At 54.5% G+C, this 19,367-nt stretch overlaps 2 protein-coding genes across 2 annotated transcripts; one reads left to right on the top strand and one right to left on the bottom strand.

Annotated features, from left to right (window-relative positions):
- The first annotated feature begins 8,242 nt into the window (after positions 1 to 8,242).
- Positions 8,243 to 12,076, top strand: ART1 (ADP-ribosyltransferase 1). Its single transcript, XM_060105347.1, has 4 exons — positions 8,243 to 8,305; positions 8,572 to 9,349; positions 10,442 to 10,483; positions 11,979 to 12,076. The coding sequence occupies exons 1-4, from the start codon at positions 8,243 to 8,245 to the stop codon at positions 12,074 to 12,076; spliced, it is 981 nt and encodes a 326-aa protein (XP_059961330.1).
- Positions 12,077 to 13,467: 1,391 nt separating this feature from the next.
- On the bottom strand, positions 13,468 to 18,480 carry CHRNA10 (cholinergic receptor nicotinic alpha 10 subunit). The gene is made up of 5 exons (XM_060105198.1): positions 18,399 to 18,480; positions 16,531 to 16,676; positions 15,960 to 16,114; positions 14,607 to 15,139; positions 13,468 to 13,925 (listed from the first exon to the last, which is right to left on the bottom strand). The coding sequence occupies exons 1-5, from the start codon at positions 18,478 to 18,480 to the stop codon at positions 13,468 to 13,470; spliced, it is 1,374 nt and encodes a 457-aa protein (XP_059961181.1).
- Positions 18,481 to 19,367: the final 887 nt, after the last annotated feature.

Raw genomic sequence — 19,367 nt, forward strand, 5'->3', positions numbered from 1 at the left:
TCCTCTGGGAGACTTGGAGAGTGAGATCCCGATGAGGGTGGGACCAGCGACGGTGGAGTCTTGGCTTCGATGGGCTGGGGGACAGCAAGTTGGAGAGTTTCTTCTACGGTGTGAGGGGTCCCTGGTCTAGGACTTGGCCCGGCGGGGCGCGGGCGGTGCCCAGAGCAGCCCTAAGTGTGTGGGCGGGGCTTGGATTTTATCCTCCACCCCCACCCCCACCCCCACCCCCGCCTCCACCCCAGCACAACCCCAGTCTCAACTCCCCCACCTCCTAGTTGCCCGGGTGCTCAGCGCCTTCTGCTCGGGAATGCTAAAGGGAGAGAGGTAATTTGGCTCCGCTTGGAGAAGGGAGGGGCCGGGGGGCCGGGGACCCACCTGGAGGTGGCGGAGGCGGAGAGCGGGAAGGAGCACTGAAGGTTCCGGGCGGCGGGGACTGAAGTCTGCGGGGGCACCGCGCTGCCCCCTGTCTCCGGAGTCCCGCGGATCAATGAAGTCCCGCGGCTAATTATAGCCCCACTGGCGGTAACCCGACACCTCTCTTCCCCAACGACAAACACTGGGGTTCGGGGGGCGGGGCTGAGGGCCGTACTTAATTCTCCTTCCGAAGGACTGCGAGGTCTCTCTCCAGGACCCTTTCCTCCGAGCAAAACCCGTGCTAGAGGAGGGGAATTACGAGACGTGGTCTCTCCCTCGGGCGGCCCCTGACCGCCACGGCCCGGGCTCCAGACAACTAGGCCGAAGAGACCAAGCGGGTCCAGCCAGCCGAGAGGTCACCACTAGTGCACTCGTTCATTTGCATACAATTTGCATATGGCGAACACGTGGGTCACGTGTGGTCCAGCATCTTAGCGGCCCCCACCCGACTCCCTTCTCTTTATGCCCCTTCCCTTCAGCAAGCCTGGCCCAGATGCAGAGCTCTCTCTCACGTCCTCAGGGTCCAGCCCCGCCCCTCCCTAGACCCTCTCTCCCTGACCTCTCAGACTCAGGTGACCCCATGTTTATCAACACTAGCCTTTCCCCTCACCTCCCTGGGCTTGCCTATAAATAACCTGGCTCTGAGTCTTAGATGCCCACTGGGAGGTAATGGGAGAAGGGGCCAGCTGAGGAATCAGCAGCTCTGGGAAGAGCTTTCTGGCAGCCTGAACCTCCGGTATCATGGCTTTGTCTTCTCTCTACCCTCCAGCTTTGGGGAGTTGCTTCTCCCATCCCGAGGCCTGGAACCCCAAGAAAGACCCCAAGAGATGGAGTCAAACCTAGTCATTGAACAGGGGTCTTGAGTGAAGCAGAAAGTCCTCCAAGATCACATGGCCAATGAGTGCTAGAGTTGGGACCCAGGCTTTTTGGGAATCTCGCCTTGCACCTTAGGTGAGTCTCCATGCTCACATGAAAGGAAAAATAAGGAGATACTCCCTGAGGCCAAGGGTGCTGAATGCTGGACCAAACCCAGTGGGGAGGCAGTTGTTCAAGCCTGGATCCTTGATTTCCCTCTGGCTTCAGGGGTTCCCTTTTCATGGGACGTGCTCTGGCCCAGAGCAGACTGGGCAGAGGCTAGTCCAGAAATAGATGGGGGAGTGTCACATTCTGAGCAGCTGTGTGGGAGAGGTACAAGGGGTGGGGACTGACGGTATAAAAGAGAAATCTGCCCTCCCCCTCCCCTGGTGGCCATCGCTGGAGACCAATACCAGCTTCCCCAGCCCGGAGAAAGTCTAGGTAAGGGGCACACTACCTGTTCCTGGGCACTGGGCATGAAAAGCGTTTTTTTTAAAGGGGAAATTTGAGGTATTAATGGTAGGGTTACAGGAATCATTAGGAAGAGTTTCAGGGAACCTTATACCTTAGTCTGTTCAGACCGCTATAACAGAATATCACAGACTGGGTAACTTATCAACAACAAACGAACATTTCTCATAGTTCTGGAGGCTGAAAGTCTGAGATCGGCATGCCAGCCTGGTCGGATGAGGGCCCTTTTCCTGGTTCATAGCCAGTACCTTCCCACTGTGTTCTCACATGGTAGAAGGTGCTAGGGAAGTCCGTGGGGTCTCTTTTATAAGAACAGCAATCCCAGTCATGAGGGTTCATGAACTGATGAACTAATTATCTCCCAAAGTCCTTCCGCTTCTTTTTTTTTTTTTTTTTTTTTTTTTCGGTACGCGGGCCTCTCACTGCTGTGGCCTCTCCCATTGCAGAGCACAGGCTCCGGACGCGCAGGCCCAGCGGCCACGGCTCACAGGCCCAGCCGCTCCGCGGCACATGGGATCCTCCCGGACCAGGGCACGAACCCGCGTCCCCTGCATCAGCAGGCGGACTCTCAACCACTGCACCACCAGGGAAGCCCCCCTCCCCTTCTAATACCACCACGTCAGGCATTAGGGTTTCAACATATGAATTTTGGGGAGACACAAATATTCAGACCATTGCACCTCTGATGGAGAGGTTTGGGATACCTAGGGAGGTTTGAGGCCATTGGGAAATTTGGGGGTTTCTGGGGAGGGATTTGGAGTCACATCCCCAGTAGGGAATGTTCATCATGGGTCTGGATGAGGGAAAACTGACGAGAAGTGCCCTGAGCAGGATGAGAGGAAGGACAGAAGGGCAGCTGGGATAGGAAAAGGGGTTGCCCAGTGCCTCCACTTCCTGGCCCCCCAGGCCCTCCCCACCACCTTGGCCTCCACACCATTCCCTGCAAAACTGGTTACTAAGTCACCAATGCACCTGTTCTGCGGTGCTCTACATTGTTAGCTGCACCCAGAAAGCCTCTCAGACTTGCAGCAAACATTCCAGGAGGGTTAACTTGTGCCTGGTCTTGGGCTGAGCTCTGGGGACACAGACTGGGTCATACCTGGTCCCTGCCCTCAGGGAATTCACAGGCCAGGGTGGAGGCAGACATTGAAGGGCAGCACAGTACGATTAGGACAGTGACAGGGGAAAGCACAGGGTGATTTAGGAAGCCAGAGGAGTCAGAGGGCTTCCTGGAGGAGGTGGCTCCTGAGCGAAGCCTTGAAGAGTGGGTAGCAGGAGAAGGGCATCCCCAGCACATGGAGGGAAGCAGCAGCGCCTCACCTGGAACTTTGCTCTGTACTGTAGAAGTCAAGCAGGGGTGGTGGGGCACGAGACTGAAGAGGTTATGGCAGGCAAGGTCACAGAGCGCTTCAAATGCCAGTGCCTGGAGGTTGGACTCTGTCCTGAGGGTAAGGAGGTAAGTTTTCTTTTGATCTCTTGCTTTGCTTTTTTTTTTTTTTTTTTTCCCTTTCTGGATGTCTTCTCATCCCTTGCCTCATAATTGTCATCTCTGCATTTTGAGATATTTCTTCCAGTCAGGTTTGCCACAGAGGGTTTTCAAGCAGGCAAGGAACATGACCAGCTGTGCTTTAGAAACATTGTTCTCCCTACTCCGCGGAGCAGCAGCAGTGTGGATTAGCAGGGGTGACAGCGGAGGTAGGGAGATCAGGGAGAAGGCAGGGGCTGACCTGAGCCATGGCAGGGCATGTGGGGATGGGGAAAGGGAAGGAGCATCGAAGATGGACCCATACTGTGCCCAGCACTAGTTGGCAACTAATTTAGTGTTTGATGAATGGCTGAATGACTGTACACCCAAGTAACCATCTTGGGTGACTGGATGAATAATAAGGATGGTAGATTATGCGAGACTCTTCTGCTGGCAAGTTCACGGGAACCACCCTGAGCTGGATGAAGCCCAAAGAGGAATTAATCACAAGGATCCCAGGGTATCTAACGGGACCCAAAGGCCAGAAGTGAAGAGTCCCTATAAACCCAAGGAAGTGTCTTGCTCTGCCTGTGCCTTGGCTTCAAGCTGCTCTCTTTTCTCCTCAACCCTCCCTGGCTCTTTCCCTGGGGACCTTATGTCTTCCCTGACCTCAATACACCTATGGCTCTCAAATGTCTTTTATTGTCCATTCTGCTCCATCTTGGACGTCTGCCCCTAGAGAGTCCACATGTGCCAAACTGAACTCACCAGTTCCTCTCCTAACCTGATCATTTATTTGATACTTTTTTTAAATTGAGCACCTACTATGTGCTGGGATGAGCTTTTCAAGTTTCCTCTGCTTCTCCTCTGTATTTCCAACCTTGAGCATGGGAACCAGAGTTGTGAGCCTTGATTTCCCGTCTCATCCCCTAAATCCCATCAGACACCAAGTCTAGTAAATTCTACCTAGTAATGCTGGGTCCACCTTCACTGCCAATACCTTAGTCTGGCCACATGATTCAATGTCTGACTTCACAGTTCTCCTGCCCTATCACAAGCCTCTGGTACCTTTTATTGCTGTGTTTCTGCAGGGCAGAGACGGGGACAGAAACAGGATAGTGGAGAGGCAGTGAGAGACATAGTTGGCCTCACGTTTTCACTGCATGACCATTTTGCTGTGTGCCACAAAATCTCAGTGGCATGCAAACATTTATTCTCATACTCCTGGGTCTTCACGTTGACTGTAGATTGGCTAAAGTGAGCTTGGATGGGCAGCTCTGCTTCAAGCTGCCAGTCTGCCTCAGCTGGGCATCTCCCTGTTGTGGGCTGGGCCCAGGTCTGCTCCACTGGGTCCAGGCTGAAGGAACAGTTCTGGGCCATGTTCTGATGGTTTCTGACCCAAAGAGAAGACCTTCTCTCTTGGTTTGGGTTCCCCCAAAAGCCGACCCCAAGACAAGGATTGGGTGTAGTCAGCTTATTTGAAAGGTGATCCCAGGAAGTACCAGTGAAGGAGTGGCAAAGTGAGTTGAAGAAGAGAGAAAAGCTCCCCCGCAAAAATTGTGCGACCACTGTGGTCAACTGTGTCCCATTGGGGACCCTCCGTGGAATAGAGAATCTGACTAACCTCACCGGGTGACAGCTGTCTTTGGGAACATTAAAGCTCCTGTACTTTGGGGTTGCCCTGAGCAAGCTCCCAGGGTGATGAAGAAAGCCTTGGACACAGAAATATACAGAACACTAAGGGTGGGAAGCTGTCAGATGCTTGAGGACTATCCATTGCACCTGTGCTGAACTTGAAGATGAGCTGAGGGGATACGGGTTGGGGAATCACCAGTGTCTGGCACACTCTCTTTTACACAGCACTCATCTATCAAATCTCAGGAAAGACTCTTGAGTAGTCTTGCTTGGGTTATGTGTCCATCCATGAGCCAATCACAATGGCCAGGGCATTAGAGCACCACTTTGGGGTCATGTATTCCCCTCATGGGGGTACAGAGTGAGGAAAGCCCCACTTGAACCCATGGACTAGTTTCTCCACAAAGAGGAGATTATAGAAGCTCAGGCTTTTCTGGTGGATTCCAAGAGAACACAAGGGTTCAAGTAGTTTTTTGCTGCTGCATTCTCTGCCCATTAGCATTCTATCCTGGAATTAGGAAGCGGTATCTCAGGTTTACACCCCACTGTGATGCCATTTTATTTTATTTTTGCAGTATGCAGGCCTCTCACTGTTGTGGCCTCTCCCGTTGAGGAGCACAGGCTCCGCACGCGCAGGCTCAGCGGCCATGGCTCACGGGCCCAGCCGCTCCGCCGCACATGGGATTTTCCCGGACCGGGGCACGAACCCGTGTCCTCTGCATCGGCAGGTGGACTCTCAACCACTGTGCCACCAGGGAAGCCCTGTGATGCCATTTTAAATTCTACCTACTCCGAATCTCCTCCGGTCAGCCCCTCACTTAAACCCACTCCTTGTACAAATGTGTTTCCATCAGGCTCTTTGGGTTCTTGTAACATGCTACTTGAAATTCCTCACTCCAACTCCATCTCCACCTTAAAAGAGCTTAAAGAAGCAGGGATGTGGGTTTTGTTGTTTCTGTTCATAATTTTATCCTCAGTGCCTGACACATTACAGATGCTTGAGAATTTTCTGAATAAATGAGTAAGCAGGTTTTGAGGGAGGGAAGGTAAGTTCAGTTTGGGACATGCTGAATTTGATAAACACTGCTGGCTGCTAACTCCATTGCCCAGAGAAACTCACACCTCAATTTAAACTGTATACTGGCAATTAGAAGATCTCAGATTTGGAGACTCACAAAATTATAGCCCCATAGCATCCCAGCGTCTCAGGGTCACTGAACTATCAAAACTTGGGCCCCACCAGAAGCCAGAGGAGATCCGGGAGCAAGGATGCTTAACCTGAGTGAGACTGGGGCAGATGCATAACCACCCTGAAATTTGTGTAACGTCTGTGTGAAGGCACGTATATCCATTTTCTGAGAAGCAGTTTCAGCTTTCATCAGACTTCCAAAGATAAAAAACCACTAACTGTATTACGGTCTGTATAAAAGAAGGAAAAGAGAAATACCTGAGAAGTTGCTGGTATGCGTCTAGAGTATCTCTGGAAGGATATACAGGAAATGGGAATATTGGTTAGCTCTGGGGAGAGCAGGCTGGGGTTGGGGGATCAGTGAGAAAAAGACGTTTCACTGCATGCTTCGTGGGCTATAAATTTTGAATAATGAAAATGTACTACCTTTTATTAAGTTAAAACTTAAAAAAATTTAAAAATAAAGTTATGGGGATTTCCTGGCAATCCAGTGGTTAGGACTCCAGCTTTCACTGCCGAGGGCCCAGGTTCGATCCCAGGCTGGGGAACTGAGATGCCACCTGCCACGCGTCACAACCAAAAAAAAAAAAAAAAAAATTAAAGTTATGATTGATCCTGTTAAGTGACCAGAGACATAAATTAAAAACTAGATACCATTTGTATCACCAGTTAAATGAAAATTAAGAGAGATTAATAATGCCCGGTGTTGGCAAAGACATGGAGAAAAGGGCACTTTTGTCCACTGTTGGTGGGAGGGTGAAGTGGGACCTTTTGGATGGCAACCTGGCAGTGGCGCAGTGGCTATCTAAATGAACACTATTCAGATCCTTTAAATATCACCTTCCTGATATCTTTCCTATAAAAATATGCAGACAAGAGGATAAGGACTTATATACATGGATGTTCACTGCAATATCATGTGTAATAACAAAAAATTAGGAAAAAAACCCTAAGTGTCCCTCAATAAGGAAATGGTTAAATAAATTATGGATTAACAATATATGAAATTCCATGCTGCCATCATAATGAACAAGGTAGATATGCATGTGTGACATGGAAGGAAGTCCATGGTACATTGTTACCTGGGAAAAGGTTGTAGAACATGTATGTGTAAGCATGCTTCGTCTTTCTTTTTGAAAATAGTGACAATAAAAAACCCCAAAATAGGCTGTATACAGAAAACTATGTGTGTATGTATATTTAAATATATTACTTGTGTGTGCATCGGAAAAGGTCTTGAAGGGTACCATTACCATGGAAACAGCAGGCATGGGTAACGGTGAGAAGGGGGACGTGGAGGGAAAGCAAGAAAAGGGGGACTTGGGCTTTGTGATTCATTCATACACAATAAGCATGCATTACTTGGTAATAAAATAAACAAAAAGAAGCAGCAGCACCAACTTAGAAACTGTCTGTTCCAATCTTGACCCAAAGCTGGGACATCTTCTTGGAGCCACTTTGGGCCCTCAGCGTTCCCACCCAGAGGATGCAGGAGGCTTCCCTGGGGGAAGCAGTACCCTCTGTACTCTCCCCCACCCAGCCCCTCTTCCTGCACCACCTGGGGTCCCTGCCTGGCATCAGCTGAGGGCTTAGGGTGAGGGTTCAGTTGGCAGCAGGATGGCAGGGACAGAGGAGGACCCTCTGGATCCCCAAGTCCTGCTCTAAGCCTGACCCTGGAGTCCTGCTGTGGCCCCACCAGCTGACCACTCCTGGATCTGCCCTGTTCCAGCCTCATGTCCCCCTGAGGGGAAGCCTGGACCTCTCACTGTGGCAGTCAAGCTCCTTCAGGACTGGCCCCAGGCTTTCCAACACTGCAACTGCCACACTAGCCAGAACGTCTTTCACGCTTTACATCCTGAGTCCCTACCGCTAATACCTTTGCTCTTCCCATTCCTGCTGTCCCAAACTCCTTTCTCACCCTCAACTCCAATCTTTTCTCTCCTACCTCCCGACTGAAGCCTTATTCTCCTATTTGTCCCACAAGACCCTGTTCACATGTCACCTCCTCCAGGAAGTCTCCCATGTTCCTTCCGGCAAGAAGGGTCCCCTCTCTCTTCTGAGCCTCCATTTCTATGTTGTGACTCTGTGTCAAGCACCGGAAGGGGCCCAGACTAGGTGTCAATTCATCACAATTTATTAAACTGTGCAGATTCCCACTTTCCAGACGAGGAAACTGAGACCCAAAGAGTAACTTGCCCAGGGTCGCCTCCAACATGCAGACCCCTGCCATGATGTCTCTGCTGCTCATGTCCATGGGCCTCATGGAAGCACTTCAGGTACAGTCATCCTCTGCTGACCCCATCCCCCAGCTGCTGGCTTCTGAACTCTGCCAGATGCTTCGCTTGGAGATCGCTCAGCCTGAGGGGACAGCCCCAGAGCCTGGTCTCGGGGATCTGTAGCTAGTAGTTCCCAATCCCCTTCCCCTCCAGGTGTGTTTGTGGCCCTTACTCCTTCTTAGCTCAGTGGAGGGGGAAGCTGGATAACAGGGCTCCCGTTCTCCTAGGGCCTAACCTCTCAGTCCTTGCTGCTCCCCCTGCCTCAGGCCCAGAGCCACCCCATCACACGACGAGACCTCTTCTCTCGAGAAATGCCCCTGGACATGGCCCTGGCCTCCTTTGACGACCAGTATGCTGGCTGTGCCGCAGCCATGGCGGCGGCTCTCCCGGATCTCAACCGCACGGAGTTCCAGGCCAACAAAGTATACGCCGATGTCTGGGCTCAGGCAAGCAGCCAGTGGCAGGAGCGCCAGGCCTGGGGGCCCAAGTGGGGCCTCAGCCCTACCCGTCTGTCCCCGCCCGCGGGCTTCCGAGAAGAGCACGGGGTGGCCCTCCTAGCCTACACGGCTAACAGCCCCCTGCACAAAGAATTCAACGCGGCCGTGCGCGAGGCTGGCCGCTCCCGGGCCCACTACCTCCACCACTTCTCCTTCAAGACACTCCACTTCCTGCTGACCGAGGCCCTGCAGCTGCTGGGCAGGGGCCAGCGTCCACCCCAGTGCCGCCAGGTGTTCCGAGGGGTGCAGGGCTTACGCTTCCGGCCAGCGGGGCCCGGGGCCACTGTCAGGATGGGGGGCTTTGCCTCTGCATCCCTGCAGAATGTTGCAGCCCAGCAGTTTGGGGAAGACACCTTCTTTGGCATCTGGACCTGCCTTGGGGCCCCTATCAAGGGCTACTCCTTTTTCCCTGGGGAGGACGAGGTGCTGATCCCTCCCTTCGAGACCTTCCAGGTGATCAATGCCAGCAGACCGGCCCAGGGCCCCGCCCGCATCTACCTCCGGGCCCTGGGCCAGCGCAGCACATACAACTGCGAGTACATCAAAGGTGAGCAGGGCACGTGCCAGCCAGCAGCTGGGTGGAAGGTGGCCTTGCCCGGCCCGTTTTCAGAGGATACATACAGAGATATTCAAAACAGTGAGAAGGAGCAAGTCCTGTCCCCCGGCCCCTCCACCCCTTCCATCCAAGGAGAGATATAACCTTCTTGAGTAGTACGCTTGCTTCTCAGCCCTGGAGGTGTCTAAGCCAGAGCTGGCCACTTGCCTGTGGGGAGGCTGATGAGGGTTTCCTGACCAACACAGGTGTCTTTGGCCACCTGAGGGCCACACAGACTTGGTGTCAGGCTTTCCTCCCAGCTGGAAGCTGCTGCCAGAAATGAGTAAGCGGCCCACCCCCGTTTTCTGAGAGGAGTGTGTTTATCTGACTGAACAGAAATCCTGTGCTGTCATGTGTGCTAGCGGGGGTGGGGTGGGGTGGGGTGGTGAGCCAGCAGGCAGGTGCCATACCCCTGAATTCCAGCTTGGGCTCTGGCAGATCTCGGATGCTTTCCTGTCCATCCTCCCTGGACCAGCCAGAGGAGTAATCATGAAGATGGGCCCAGGTCCTTAATCTCTGACGGGGCTGTGGGCTGCTGGTCCTAGTTGAGGGATGCCCAGGGGCCTGTGAGGCCCACCTTTCATATCAATAGTTAGAGGCAGGCTGTTGGCTGGAACCATGGACCACATCTCAAGTGGGATAAGGTCCAGTGCGGCTTCAGTTACCACCTTGGACAGCATCACGAGCGTGCACGAGTTGATGGAAGGTGAAGGAGACACAAAAAACATGAACTAGCCCCTCCTTGGCTGGGACAAGACATTGGAGAGGGAGAGGTGGGTGTGGCATGGAGGCAAAGTTACAGGCCAGGGGGGGCAGGAGGAGTGCCCAGATGACCCTGGCTTCAAGGGCTGGCGCCTTCTGGCCCTGCTATTCATGGGTCAAGTCAAACCCAGGCAAGGGAGGTCCCACTGTAAGGAAGCAGAATTAGGAGAAAACATACCAGCTTCTCCTAGAGCAAGTCAGGGATGGACCACGGGGCTCTGGAGTCCCTTACCATCCTGAGAGCTACTGAGCCTTTGATTCTTTATTGTTTCTTCCCTACAGACAAGCAGTGCAAGTCAGGGTCCTGCCGTCTGGATAACTCAGGTGAGGGCTGCGGGCATCTGTGGGGCTCTGTTGGGGGCTGAGCTGGCTATCCTGGGTCTGGGCCCCTCTCCTGGATGGATATCCCCCGTAAAATAAAAACCACCCCCTTTCAATCAAAAAAAGTAGACTCCCTTAAGCAGACACCTGTGGGGGGTTGCTAACCCTCTCCACTGAATGTGTATGTGGGAGATGGCCGCCCAGCCTGGGGCCGTCCCCGCCTTCCCAGGAGCCCACTGACCAGGGCCCAGAGAGCTCCAGGCTGCACTGAAGCGACGGAGGGAAGGACTGCTCCACAAAGTCCTCCTGGGCCTTCTCCTCCTTCTGCCTTCAGAGCTCTCTCAGACCACCTCCCAAGGTCAAGGTCAGGTCTTGGCTGCTGGAGACCTGGGCTCTAGCCCAGGCTCTGCCCTAACTCTCTCTGTGACCAAACATCCCTCTCTGGGCCTGTTTCCCTATCTGCATAGTAAGCATATCGGACTAGATGGTCCCCAGGTTCCCTTTGGCTATGACTCTTCTCTTCCCTTGAACACCTGCTGTGCCAGGTCCTGCCTCAGCCACCACTTCTCTAGGCGGGAACAGGCCATCCTCAGGGAAGAAATGACAGCCACCCCTCCCCCTTGGGTCCCGCCTCCTCCCTCAGGGCTCTGAGAAGAGCGGATAGGAAGGAGCCCCAGCCTCCCTTTTGTTCCCACCCTTCTCCATGACACAGTACCACTCAGGGCTCCATGAATCCTCACCATGATCCAATGATGCAGGTAATGTCATCACCCCTGTTCCACAGATGAGAGGAGGCAGGCACAGAGAGATGAAGCAACCAGCCCCACACACAGAACTAGAAAAGTGTTCGGTCCAAACAGGCTGGTCCTGGAGCTGAACTTGGAACCACTGTACCAGGCTGGCCCCCACCTCCTCAGACACCATCTCATTTTATCCTTACTGGACAACTATCAACTGGAAGGAGGTGGGACAGGGAGTATTATCCTCATTATATATAGTAAAGTGAGACTCAGAGACAGAAGTGACTTGCTCCAGGTGAGAGTGAGTTAGTGGCAGAGTCAAGACCAGCCAGGTCTCCAGACGCCAACTCGGCCTCTTTGAGGTCTGATAACGTAATTTCAAGCACTGGGAGAGTTTAGGATTCCTGCCCCCCTCCCGATTCCCCATCTCAGTGCGCCAGCAACTCTCCCACCAGCGTTTGAGCAGAGGAGCAAAGGTCAGCATCACCAGATCCCACTCAGATCTCTACCGCTTTTCATCCCACCCTGCAGTGCCTCCGTTGTGTCAGTAGGAGACTGGGGGATAGACCTAATGACCTCTGGAAGGGGAACTGGGGCTTTCCTTGGTCTCATCTCTACCTTCCTCCCTAAATTCTTTCATCTTTGTCTCCCATTGCGTTTTGTGTATCAGTCAGCTCACTCTGCTCAGCTCTTTTCATCTTGTTTCTTTGTGTATCTCACGTTGCCCCTAAATCTCTGTGCCTCTGTTTTCCCTGCAGCCATGGGTCAGGGCCCCCTTTCTGCAGTCTGGTCCCTTCTACTGCTGCTCTGGTTCCTTGTTGGAGAAGCCTTTCCAGAGAGTCCAGGACTCCTCTAATCCATCAGCCACTGAACAGCTCTGCCGTCACCTCTGCCCAACATGAGGATGTCAGCCACATGTATGCTTTAAGTGTGGCCAAGATCTGTGGTAATTCCATCTGTAGGGAACTCTGGGATCTTCTCTGGCAGCTGCCAGGCTTGCTAGCGGGAAGAGGAAAATGTAGGGACTGGGCCTCATCCAGGGGTCTAGGAGTAAGATGGTGAATAGAGGTGGGGGGACTGCAGGACAGGTAACCACTCACTTGGAGATAGAAGATTAAAGTAGTTTGGAGGGGGGGTGATTGGGGAGAAAAGTACTTGGGATAGAAGATTAAAGCAGTTTGGAGGGGGGGTGATTGGGGAGAAAAGTACTTGGGATAGAAGATTAAAGCAGTTTGGAGGAGGGGTGATTGGGGAGAAAACTACTTGGCCATGGTATTTGCTGATATTACTCAAATGCTTCCCATGTACACCTGGACTGCTCCTATTCACTCCTCCAGGAAGCCTTCTCTGGCCTCTCCGCCCTGCTGGGTTAGGGGCCCTGCCTCTGTGCTCCCAAAGGGCCCTGGTCTCCCACGTCCAACTGTGAGCTTATGAGGGCAGGGACTGTGTCCGAGGCACAGAGGTGGTGCCAGAAAATGTGTGGAAGTCAGAAAGAACAAATACCTTGTGAATGCTGGTTCCTGTACTGCCCCTACCTTGGGCACCTTCAAGCTCTCTGGATGTCACTGTGTGGGAACGGGGTAGACTGGATCTCATTTTCTTGTCAGCAAAGATGTAATTTCTGCTCTGATCCATGAGTCCTAAGGTCCCTAAGAGGCTGGATCCCCAAGTTCCACCACCACAGGCCCTAAGGGTAAGAGAGGACATGGAGGAAGTGATAGGCACACACTTTATTATCAGTCGGGGCTTTGGGGCCAAATCTTTGTGTGGCCTCCTGCTCTGGAAACTGGACCAGGAATCCTGAATTCCCAGTTGCCTTCCCTGAACCCCCAGGTAGGGACAGGCAAGACCAAGTCCCTGTAACAGCAGCCACAGAGGAAGGAAGAGAAGACAGGAAATGTGGCAGTTCTGTTTGTACCACAGGCACTCTCCTCACTGAAAGCACTAACACTCAGCACCGGAGTTCAGCTCTGTCCCTCCAGGACTGCCCTTTGATCTTGACCCTTCTTAGAGTCCCTCCTCTGCAGGAATCAGGGGAGCGGAAAGCTCTGGATTTCCCTTAGAGGTTAGGGTACAGAGACAACGAGTACTCCCTCTGGTGTGTGAAGTCAGTAGCACTGAAGAGAGGATGTCCCAGGCTCTGAGGCCCAGTGGAGAGAGACTGAGTGGCCTGAGGGCCAACCACCACCTGGCCTGGCCATTCCATCCCCGTCTGGAGGTGCTGTGGCTGCAGCAGACCCCTGGGACTCACAGGGCCTGCACCAGCACGAGAAGGCTCATCACCAGAGCCATGGAGAAGAAGATGCCCAAGAAGAAACGGTCCATGACACGGGCCAGGCGCTTCCAGTCCTCATGGCAGCGCTGGGCAGCCCTGTGGCTGTGGAAGGTGTTGGTGATGGTGGCTACATGGTGCAACAGGGCTTCCTGATGGCACAGACACCGAGGCTCATGGCAAGGGCCTGCTGGTGGGCCAGCTTCTCTGTCAGGAGGCTGGGGGCTGGGGGCTGACTCAGGAGGTCTAGACTGCCCACAGGGCTCCCCTCGTTCCCGCACACACAGGCCCCGCGCCAGGCGTCCCAGCAGGAGGGCCCGAGCCCAGGCTGGCACTGGGCGGGCCGTGGGACCACAGTAATGCAGGTTCATGATAAGGATGGTGAGCGCTGTGGAGAAGGTGACCATGGTCATGGTGGCCATGTAGTACTTTCCTGCAAGAGAGGGAAAGGGAACTGAGGCCCCAAACAAGAACTCAGGGGGCCTGAGCTCCCCAACTGCCTGAGCACGAGGAGGAATGAGCTCATTCCCCCATAAGGCTCGCAGGACTCTCCAAGCCCAATGGGTGGAAGCGGGAAGGAGGTAAGGGCCAAGGGCTCCCTCTCCCGCATTCCCCTCAGGGTCTCAGAAGCTACCTGCTCCCTAATTGTTCCCCCCACTGCTGGAGGCTAGACTCATCCACAGTCCCGTGAAAGTCACTCTCTTAAATAGAACCAGAATGATCTGAAGCAAGTTATAACAGAACCTTCCTCATAGGTGTGTGGTGCTGCTTCCTTGAGTTAATAAACGTCAAGTGTTTAGGAGACTGCCTGACACGCAGTGAGTACTTCGTATGTTTTGCCTGTGATTATAACACTTGGGATGTCGACCTTCCTCCAAGTCCTTGAGGAAAGACCAAGTCCTTCCTCTGCCCCTTGTCCCTGGAAGGGGCCGACCTCTTCCCCCTCAATCTCAGAACGAGGCCGGACCCCAAGACCCTCAGCGGGGCCCCTCCGCTGACCCAGGCCGGTCCGGCTCCCACTCCTGCACCTGCGGACACCCGCGCACTTCAGCCCCGGGTTGGGGCCGTCCTCTCCCGGCCCCCTCCCCCGCCACCTCCAGCCCTCAGAGCTCACCAATGAGCGGCACGCTCTCAGCCGGCGGCATGCTCTCGGCCAGGAGCAGCTGGAAGACGGTGAGCGCCAGCAGCACGGTGACGCCGAGCGACACCTTCTCGCCCGAGTCGGCGGGCAGGTGGAAGGCGAGAGGCGCCAGCAGCGAGATGAGCACGCAGGGCAGCAGCAGGTTGCACACGTAGGCGGCGGCGCGGCGGCGCAGCAGCAGCGTGAAGGTCACGTCCGGGTAGGGCTCGGAGCAGCAGCCGTAGGTGAGCACGCGCCGCTGGGCCGGCATGCCCAGCACGCGCCACTCCACGTTCTCCACGAAGTCGGCCAGGCTGGCAGCGGTGCCGCGCGGCTGTACGTCCAGCTGGTGCCCGCCGTGCGTCCACGAGCCGAACGTCAGGCCGCAGCGCTGCGCGTCGAATGGGAAGGCTGACACGTCCACGCGGCACGAGCTGCGCGTGATGGCCGGCGCGTCCCAGCGCACGGCGCCGTCGTACCGCAGGACCACGTTGGTGCTGGCTGAGGCTGGCGCCTGCGCGTCCGCTCTGCGGGCAGGAGGTGGGGCTCCCTGAGGCGCCGTGGCGTTGGAGGTCAGGGCTGCCCCTTGGAGGGGGTACGCTTCGGGCCCGCTTGGGGCGGCACAGAGGGCAAAGGGAGCGGTAGAGAGGGCCCTCTGTGCCTTTGGAGGCCTAGCGGGGCCAGTGCCTGAAAGGCCCAGAACGAGACACAGACCTAGCTCAAAAGTTGGTGTGGGGCGCACGGTGACTTTCCTTGAGTGTCACCTGCAAAGCTCCTAGAGGGGCCCTGAGGAAAATATGCGGAGCTATGTGTTGTCTGGGAAGCACAGAACTGGCTTAGGCGGCATAAAGGACTACTCCAGAGGGCTAAGCCCTGAAGGAAATCCCTAGGCAGGCCCGGGGTGCCCTGAGAAAAGGGTGGAGAGTGCCATAAAGAGGCACTTGTGTCCCAGAACCCCCTCTGCGAGAGATACAGAATTGGCCCTGGACCACACGGAGGATTCCCAGGAGACACTCAGCCTGGGTTGGCTTGAGACACCCTAAAGTGGAGGTGCCGTCAAGGGGCTGTGAGGTCCCTCCAGCAGGCCCTTGCCATGAGCCGCTGTGTGTGTGTGTGTGTGTGTGTGTGTGTGTGTGTGTGTGTGTGTGTGTGGTCAGGAAGCCCTACTGCACCGTGCAGCCACAATTGCCAACACCTTCCTGGCAGCTTAGAAGGGTCCTGGGGGAAAGCTTCCAGGGCACCATAGGAGCCGGGTTCGATGTGGAGGATGGGGGACAAGTGCATCCCCAGAGGCAAGGGCAACTCTAGGGAGGGGTAGGAGAGGGGAGGGGCCCAGGTAGGAAGTACTTGTTATAGAGTATGATGTCCGGTCGCCACACGAGACTGCTGGGGATGCGGATGGCATCCAGGCCACCATAGGCGTCAGGGTCCCATTGTAGGTAGGCATCTGTCCACTCCTGTCGGATCCACAGGTACAGGGTCAGCACCTGGTTCCGCTCATCCTAGTTGGGGGCAGAGAGTGGGCATAGATGTGGACAGACATCTGTACATACCCTGCCCTGTGTGTGCACACTCACCTACAGAGCTCTGGTAAACACCCGCAAACCTGACTTGCCCATACAGTTCAGTTCCCACCCAGCCTTGCTATGTGACCTTGGCAGGTCCTTTTCTTCTCTGGGCCTGAGTTTCCTCGGAAGTTACATGGGTGGTAATCTCTGCTAGGCGTGGATTCAAGTGTGCAAAGTATTGGGCACCCTGTGGGCACCCAACAGTTAGGATCCAACAGTTGTAGCTGTTGTTGTTGCTAATGTTAATGTTTACAGGAAAGAACTGATTGGAGATTAATCCCAGTCTCCCATTCCCCCATTCCTTGACACTGTCACCAGCTCACTCCACGACTGTACAACAACCAACGCACCATGTCGATGATCTGGGACAACGTCACTTCCAGGGTCACGTTCAGAGCCTGGTCTGTGTCTGCCACAGGTCTCAGGGCACTTGTGTAGTTGGCAAAGAGGTCTCGGAACAGCTTGTGTGCCAGCCTGCCCTCGGCTCCGAAGCACTCTGGGGGACGAGTAAGAAAGGGTGTCCGTCCGAGACCCTAGTGTAGGGGCCTCGGCTCACAACCTGTACCCTCCACAAGACTGAGGCCCTGTCTGCTGCTCCACTGTCTCACAGCTGTCTAACTGTCCCTGTTCTCTGTCTCTCTATCTGTGGCTTTAGTTCCTCCCTGGCCTGCCTCCAAGGCTAGATGAGGTGAAGGCCATAGTGTGAGTAGGTACTATCTTCTGAAGCAAGGCTGATGGGTTTCTTCCCCACCATTCCCTTCCCAAGGACCTGGATTCTGCTTGCCCCATCACAAATGCTGGAGGGGCTGGGAATTCCCTGGCAGTCCAGTGGTTAAGACTCCGTGCTTCCACTGCAGGGGGCACAGGTTCGATTCCTGGTTGGAGAATTAAGATCCTGCATGGCGCGTGATGTGGCCAAAACAAAACAAACAAAAAAAACAAATGCTGGAGGGGCCCAAACAGAACGCAGGAGTCCCAGTTCTCAACCAGGCATCCGGAACCCTGTTGCCCTGCCCCTTCTTGTCCCTCCAGCCTGTCTCTGCTTCTCTAGCTGCACTTCAGTTGATATCTTCAAAACTTCTGACACTATGGGCCCCTCCTTCCTGAAAACACACTCTTCTCCGGGTTTTGTGACACATCCCATTGTCCTCAGTCCTTTTTTTTTTTTTTCCTCAGTCCTTGATTTAGGTATTGTTCCCCAGAATCCCGTCTTTTGCCCTCGTCTCCTTTTTTCTTCAGCCCAGATTTTTCTCCTGAGTTCCAGACCTGAATGTCCTAAATGTCCTGTAGGCACTTTAAACTGTGTAGGGCCAAAATATGAACTTCTTTCCTCCCACCATGTTCTTTTTTTTTTTAAATTTATTATTTATTTGGCTGTACTGGATCTTAGTTGCAGCACACGGGACCTTCGTTGTGGCGTGCGGGATCTTTTCACTTGTGGCATGTGGAATCTTTAGTTGCAGCATGCAGGCTCTTAGTTGTGGCACGTGGGCTCTTAGTTGCGGCCTGTGGGATCGAGTTCCCTGATCAGGGATCGAACCCGGGCCCCCTGCATTGGGAGTGCACAGTCTTAACTGCTAGACCACCAGGGAAGTCTCTCCTCCCTCCGTGTTCTGAAACCTGTTCCTTGTCCTGTGTTCCCCGTCTCAGCAAACAGCACTCCCCGGTGACCTCAGCTGGAAATCTGGTAATTTGTCTCTCCCTTCTGCCCCTTCTCTCTGCAGACCACTCTGTGCCCGCATCCTGTCAGTCATACTGCTGAATGCTCTTGAATGCTTCATCACCTCTCCAGCTCGGGCCCATCCTCCCTGCATATGGACCACGGCAGCAGCAGCCTCCTCCCTGCTCTCCCACCTCGGGCTCACCTCTCTAACCACCTGCCACACTTCCGAGAGATCAAGCTTTTAAACAAATGAATCTGACTAGACCAGTAGCTGCTTAAACCTGTTCAATGGCTCCCCAGGCCTGCTAGATAAAGCCCAAACTCACCCTCACCTCAAGCGCTCTGGTCCCCCTGGCTTTCCCAGCCCTACCCCTGCTCCCGCCCCAGTCAGGCAAGCCCCCTCTTGCCCTCTTCAGCTCCCCCTCCTCCACACTCCCCAGATAGCACTTGCTCCCAGCACAGAAATGAAGAGAGAGCACGTGGAGAGAGGTCTGGGGAGGATGGGAACAGCAGCAACGCCCAGAGAGGCCAGGGCTGGTTTACTGAGCTTCATACCTGGCAGGAGTGGGAGCAGAAGCAGAAGGCCCAGACTGGAGACAGAGACGCTGAGGCTGAGGCGGTGGCTGCCGGGCCCCATGGCCTTGGCGCAGCCAGAGGAAGGGCAGGTCTCTGGGTAGGAGCCTTCTGGCCTGACCTACGGCAGCATCAGGCCCTGCTGGCAAGGATGGTGTGGACAGTCCCTGCACGTCAGAAGGAAGACTGGGATCTCTGTTGAGTCCAACTACCCTGCAGGGAGTCCTGCAGCCCTTCCAGTTCCCTGACCCTGCTATTTGTACCTGCCCTGGGATTTTAGTACTTGGGCCTTGGCATCTACTGTTTCTCCTTCTCTGCTGGTCTTTGCCACTTCTGGCCTCTGCCTCTACCCTGTTCTTCGCCCCCCACCCCCTTTACCTCTCACTCAGCCTCTCTGTCTCGATTTCCTTCTATCCGTCCCTCTGTAACTCTTTCTTGGTCTCTGCCTCCCTGACTCCGGTCTTCCTCTTTCCACTCTCTCTTCCTTTCTCCTGCCTCTATTTCAGCCCCCTTGACTTCCTCAAGTCCTTCCCCACACCTGACTCTGGGGGAGCCTGGCGCATTCTCAGCAGGACAGGGACAGGGACTCCATCAGCCCTGAGCCTTCTGAGGCACAGAACAGCAGGCCGTGCCCCCTTTCCCCTTCATTAGCTTAATTACAGAGTTGGGACACCTGTGTCCATGGGAACAGAGCAACTGAAACTGACACCTCAGGTCACTGGGACCTGAATTATTCAAATTCTGTAAGGTAGAACCCATGCTCAGGTCAGGCCCAGCTTGGGGGATTGGAGGGTACAGAGATGCCAGGTCAGGATCTGCAAGAGACTGGGGCTTAAAGGTGTGAGGGGACAGGGCCAGTGGACGGTAACTGTCCTCCCAGCTCTGTCATCATTACTGAATTCTTGAGGCTCCCTTTCATCTGTCAGCTGTGCCCTCAGTTAGGGACTGAAC

Source organism: Mesoplodon densirostris, chromosome 7 (assembly GCF_025265405.1).
Source record: "Mesoplodon densirostris isolate mMesDen1 chromosome 7, mMesDen1 primary haplotype, whole genome shotgun sequence".
NCBI classification, from domain to species: Eukaryota; Metazoa; Chordata; class Mammalia; order Artiodactyla; family Ziphiidae; genus Mesoplodon; species Mesoplodon densirostris.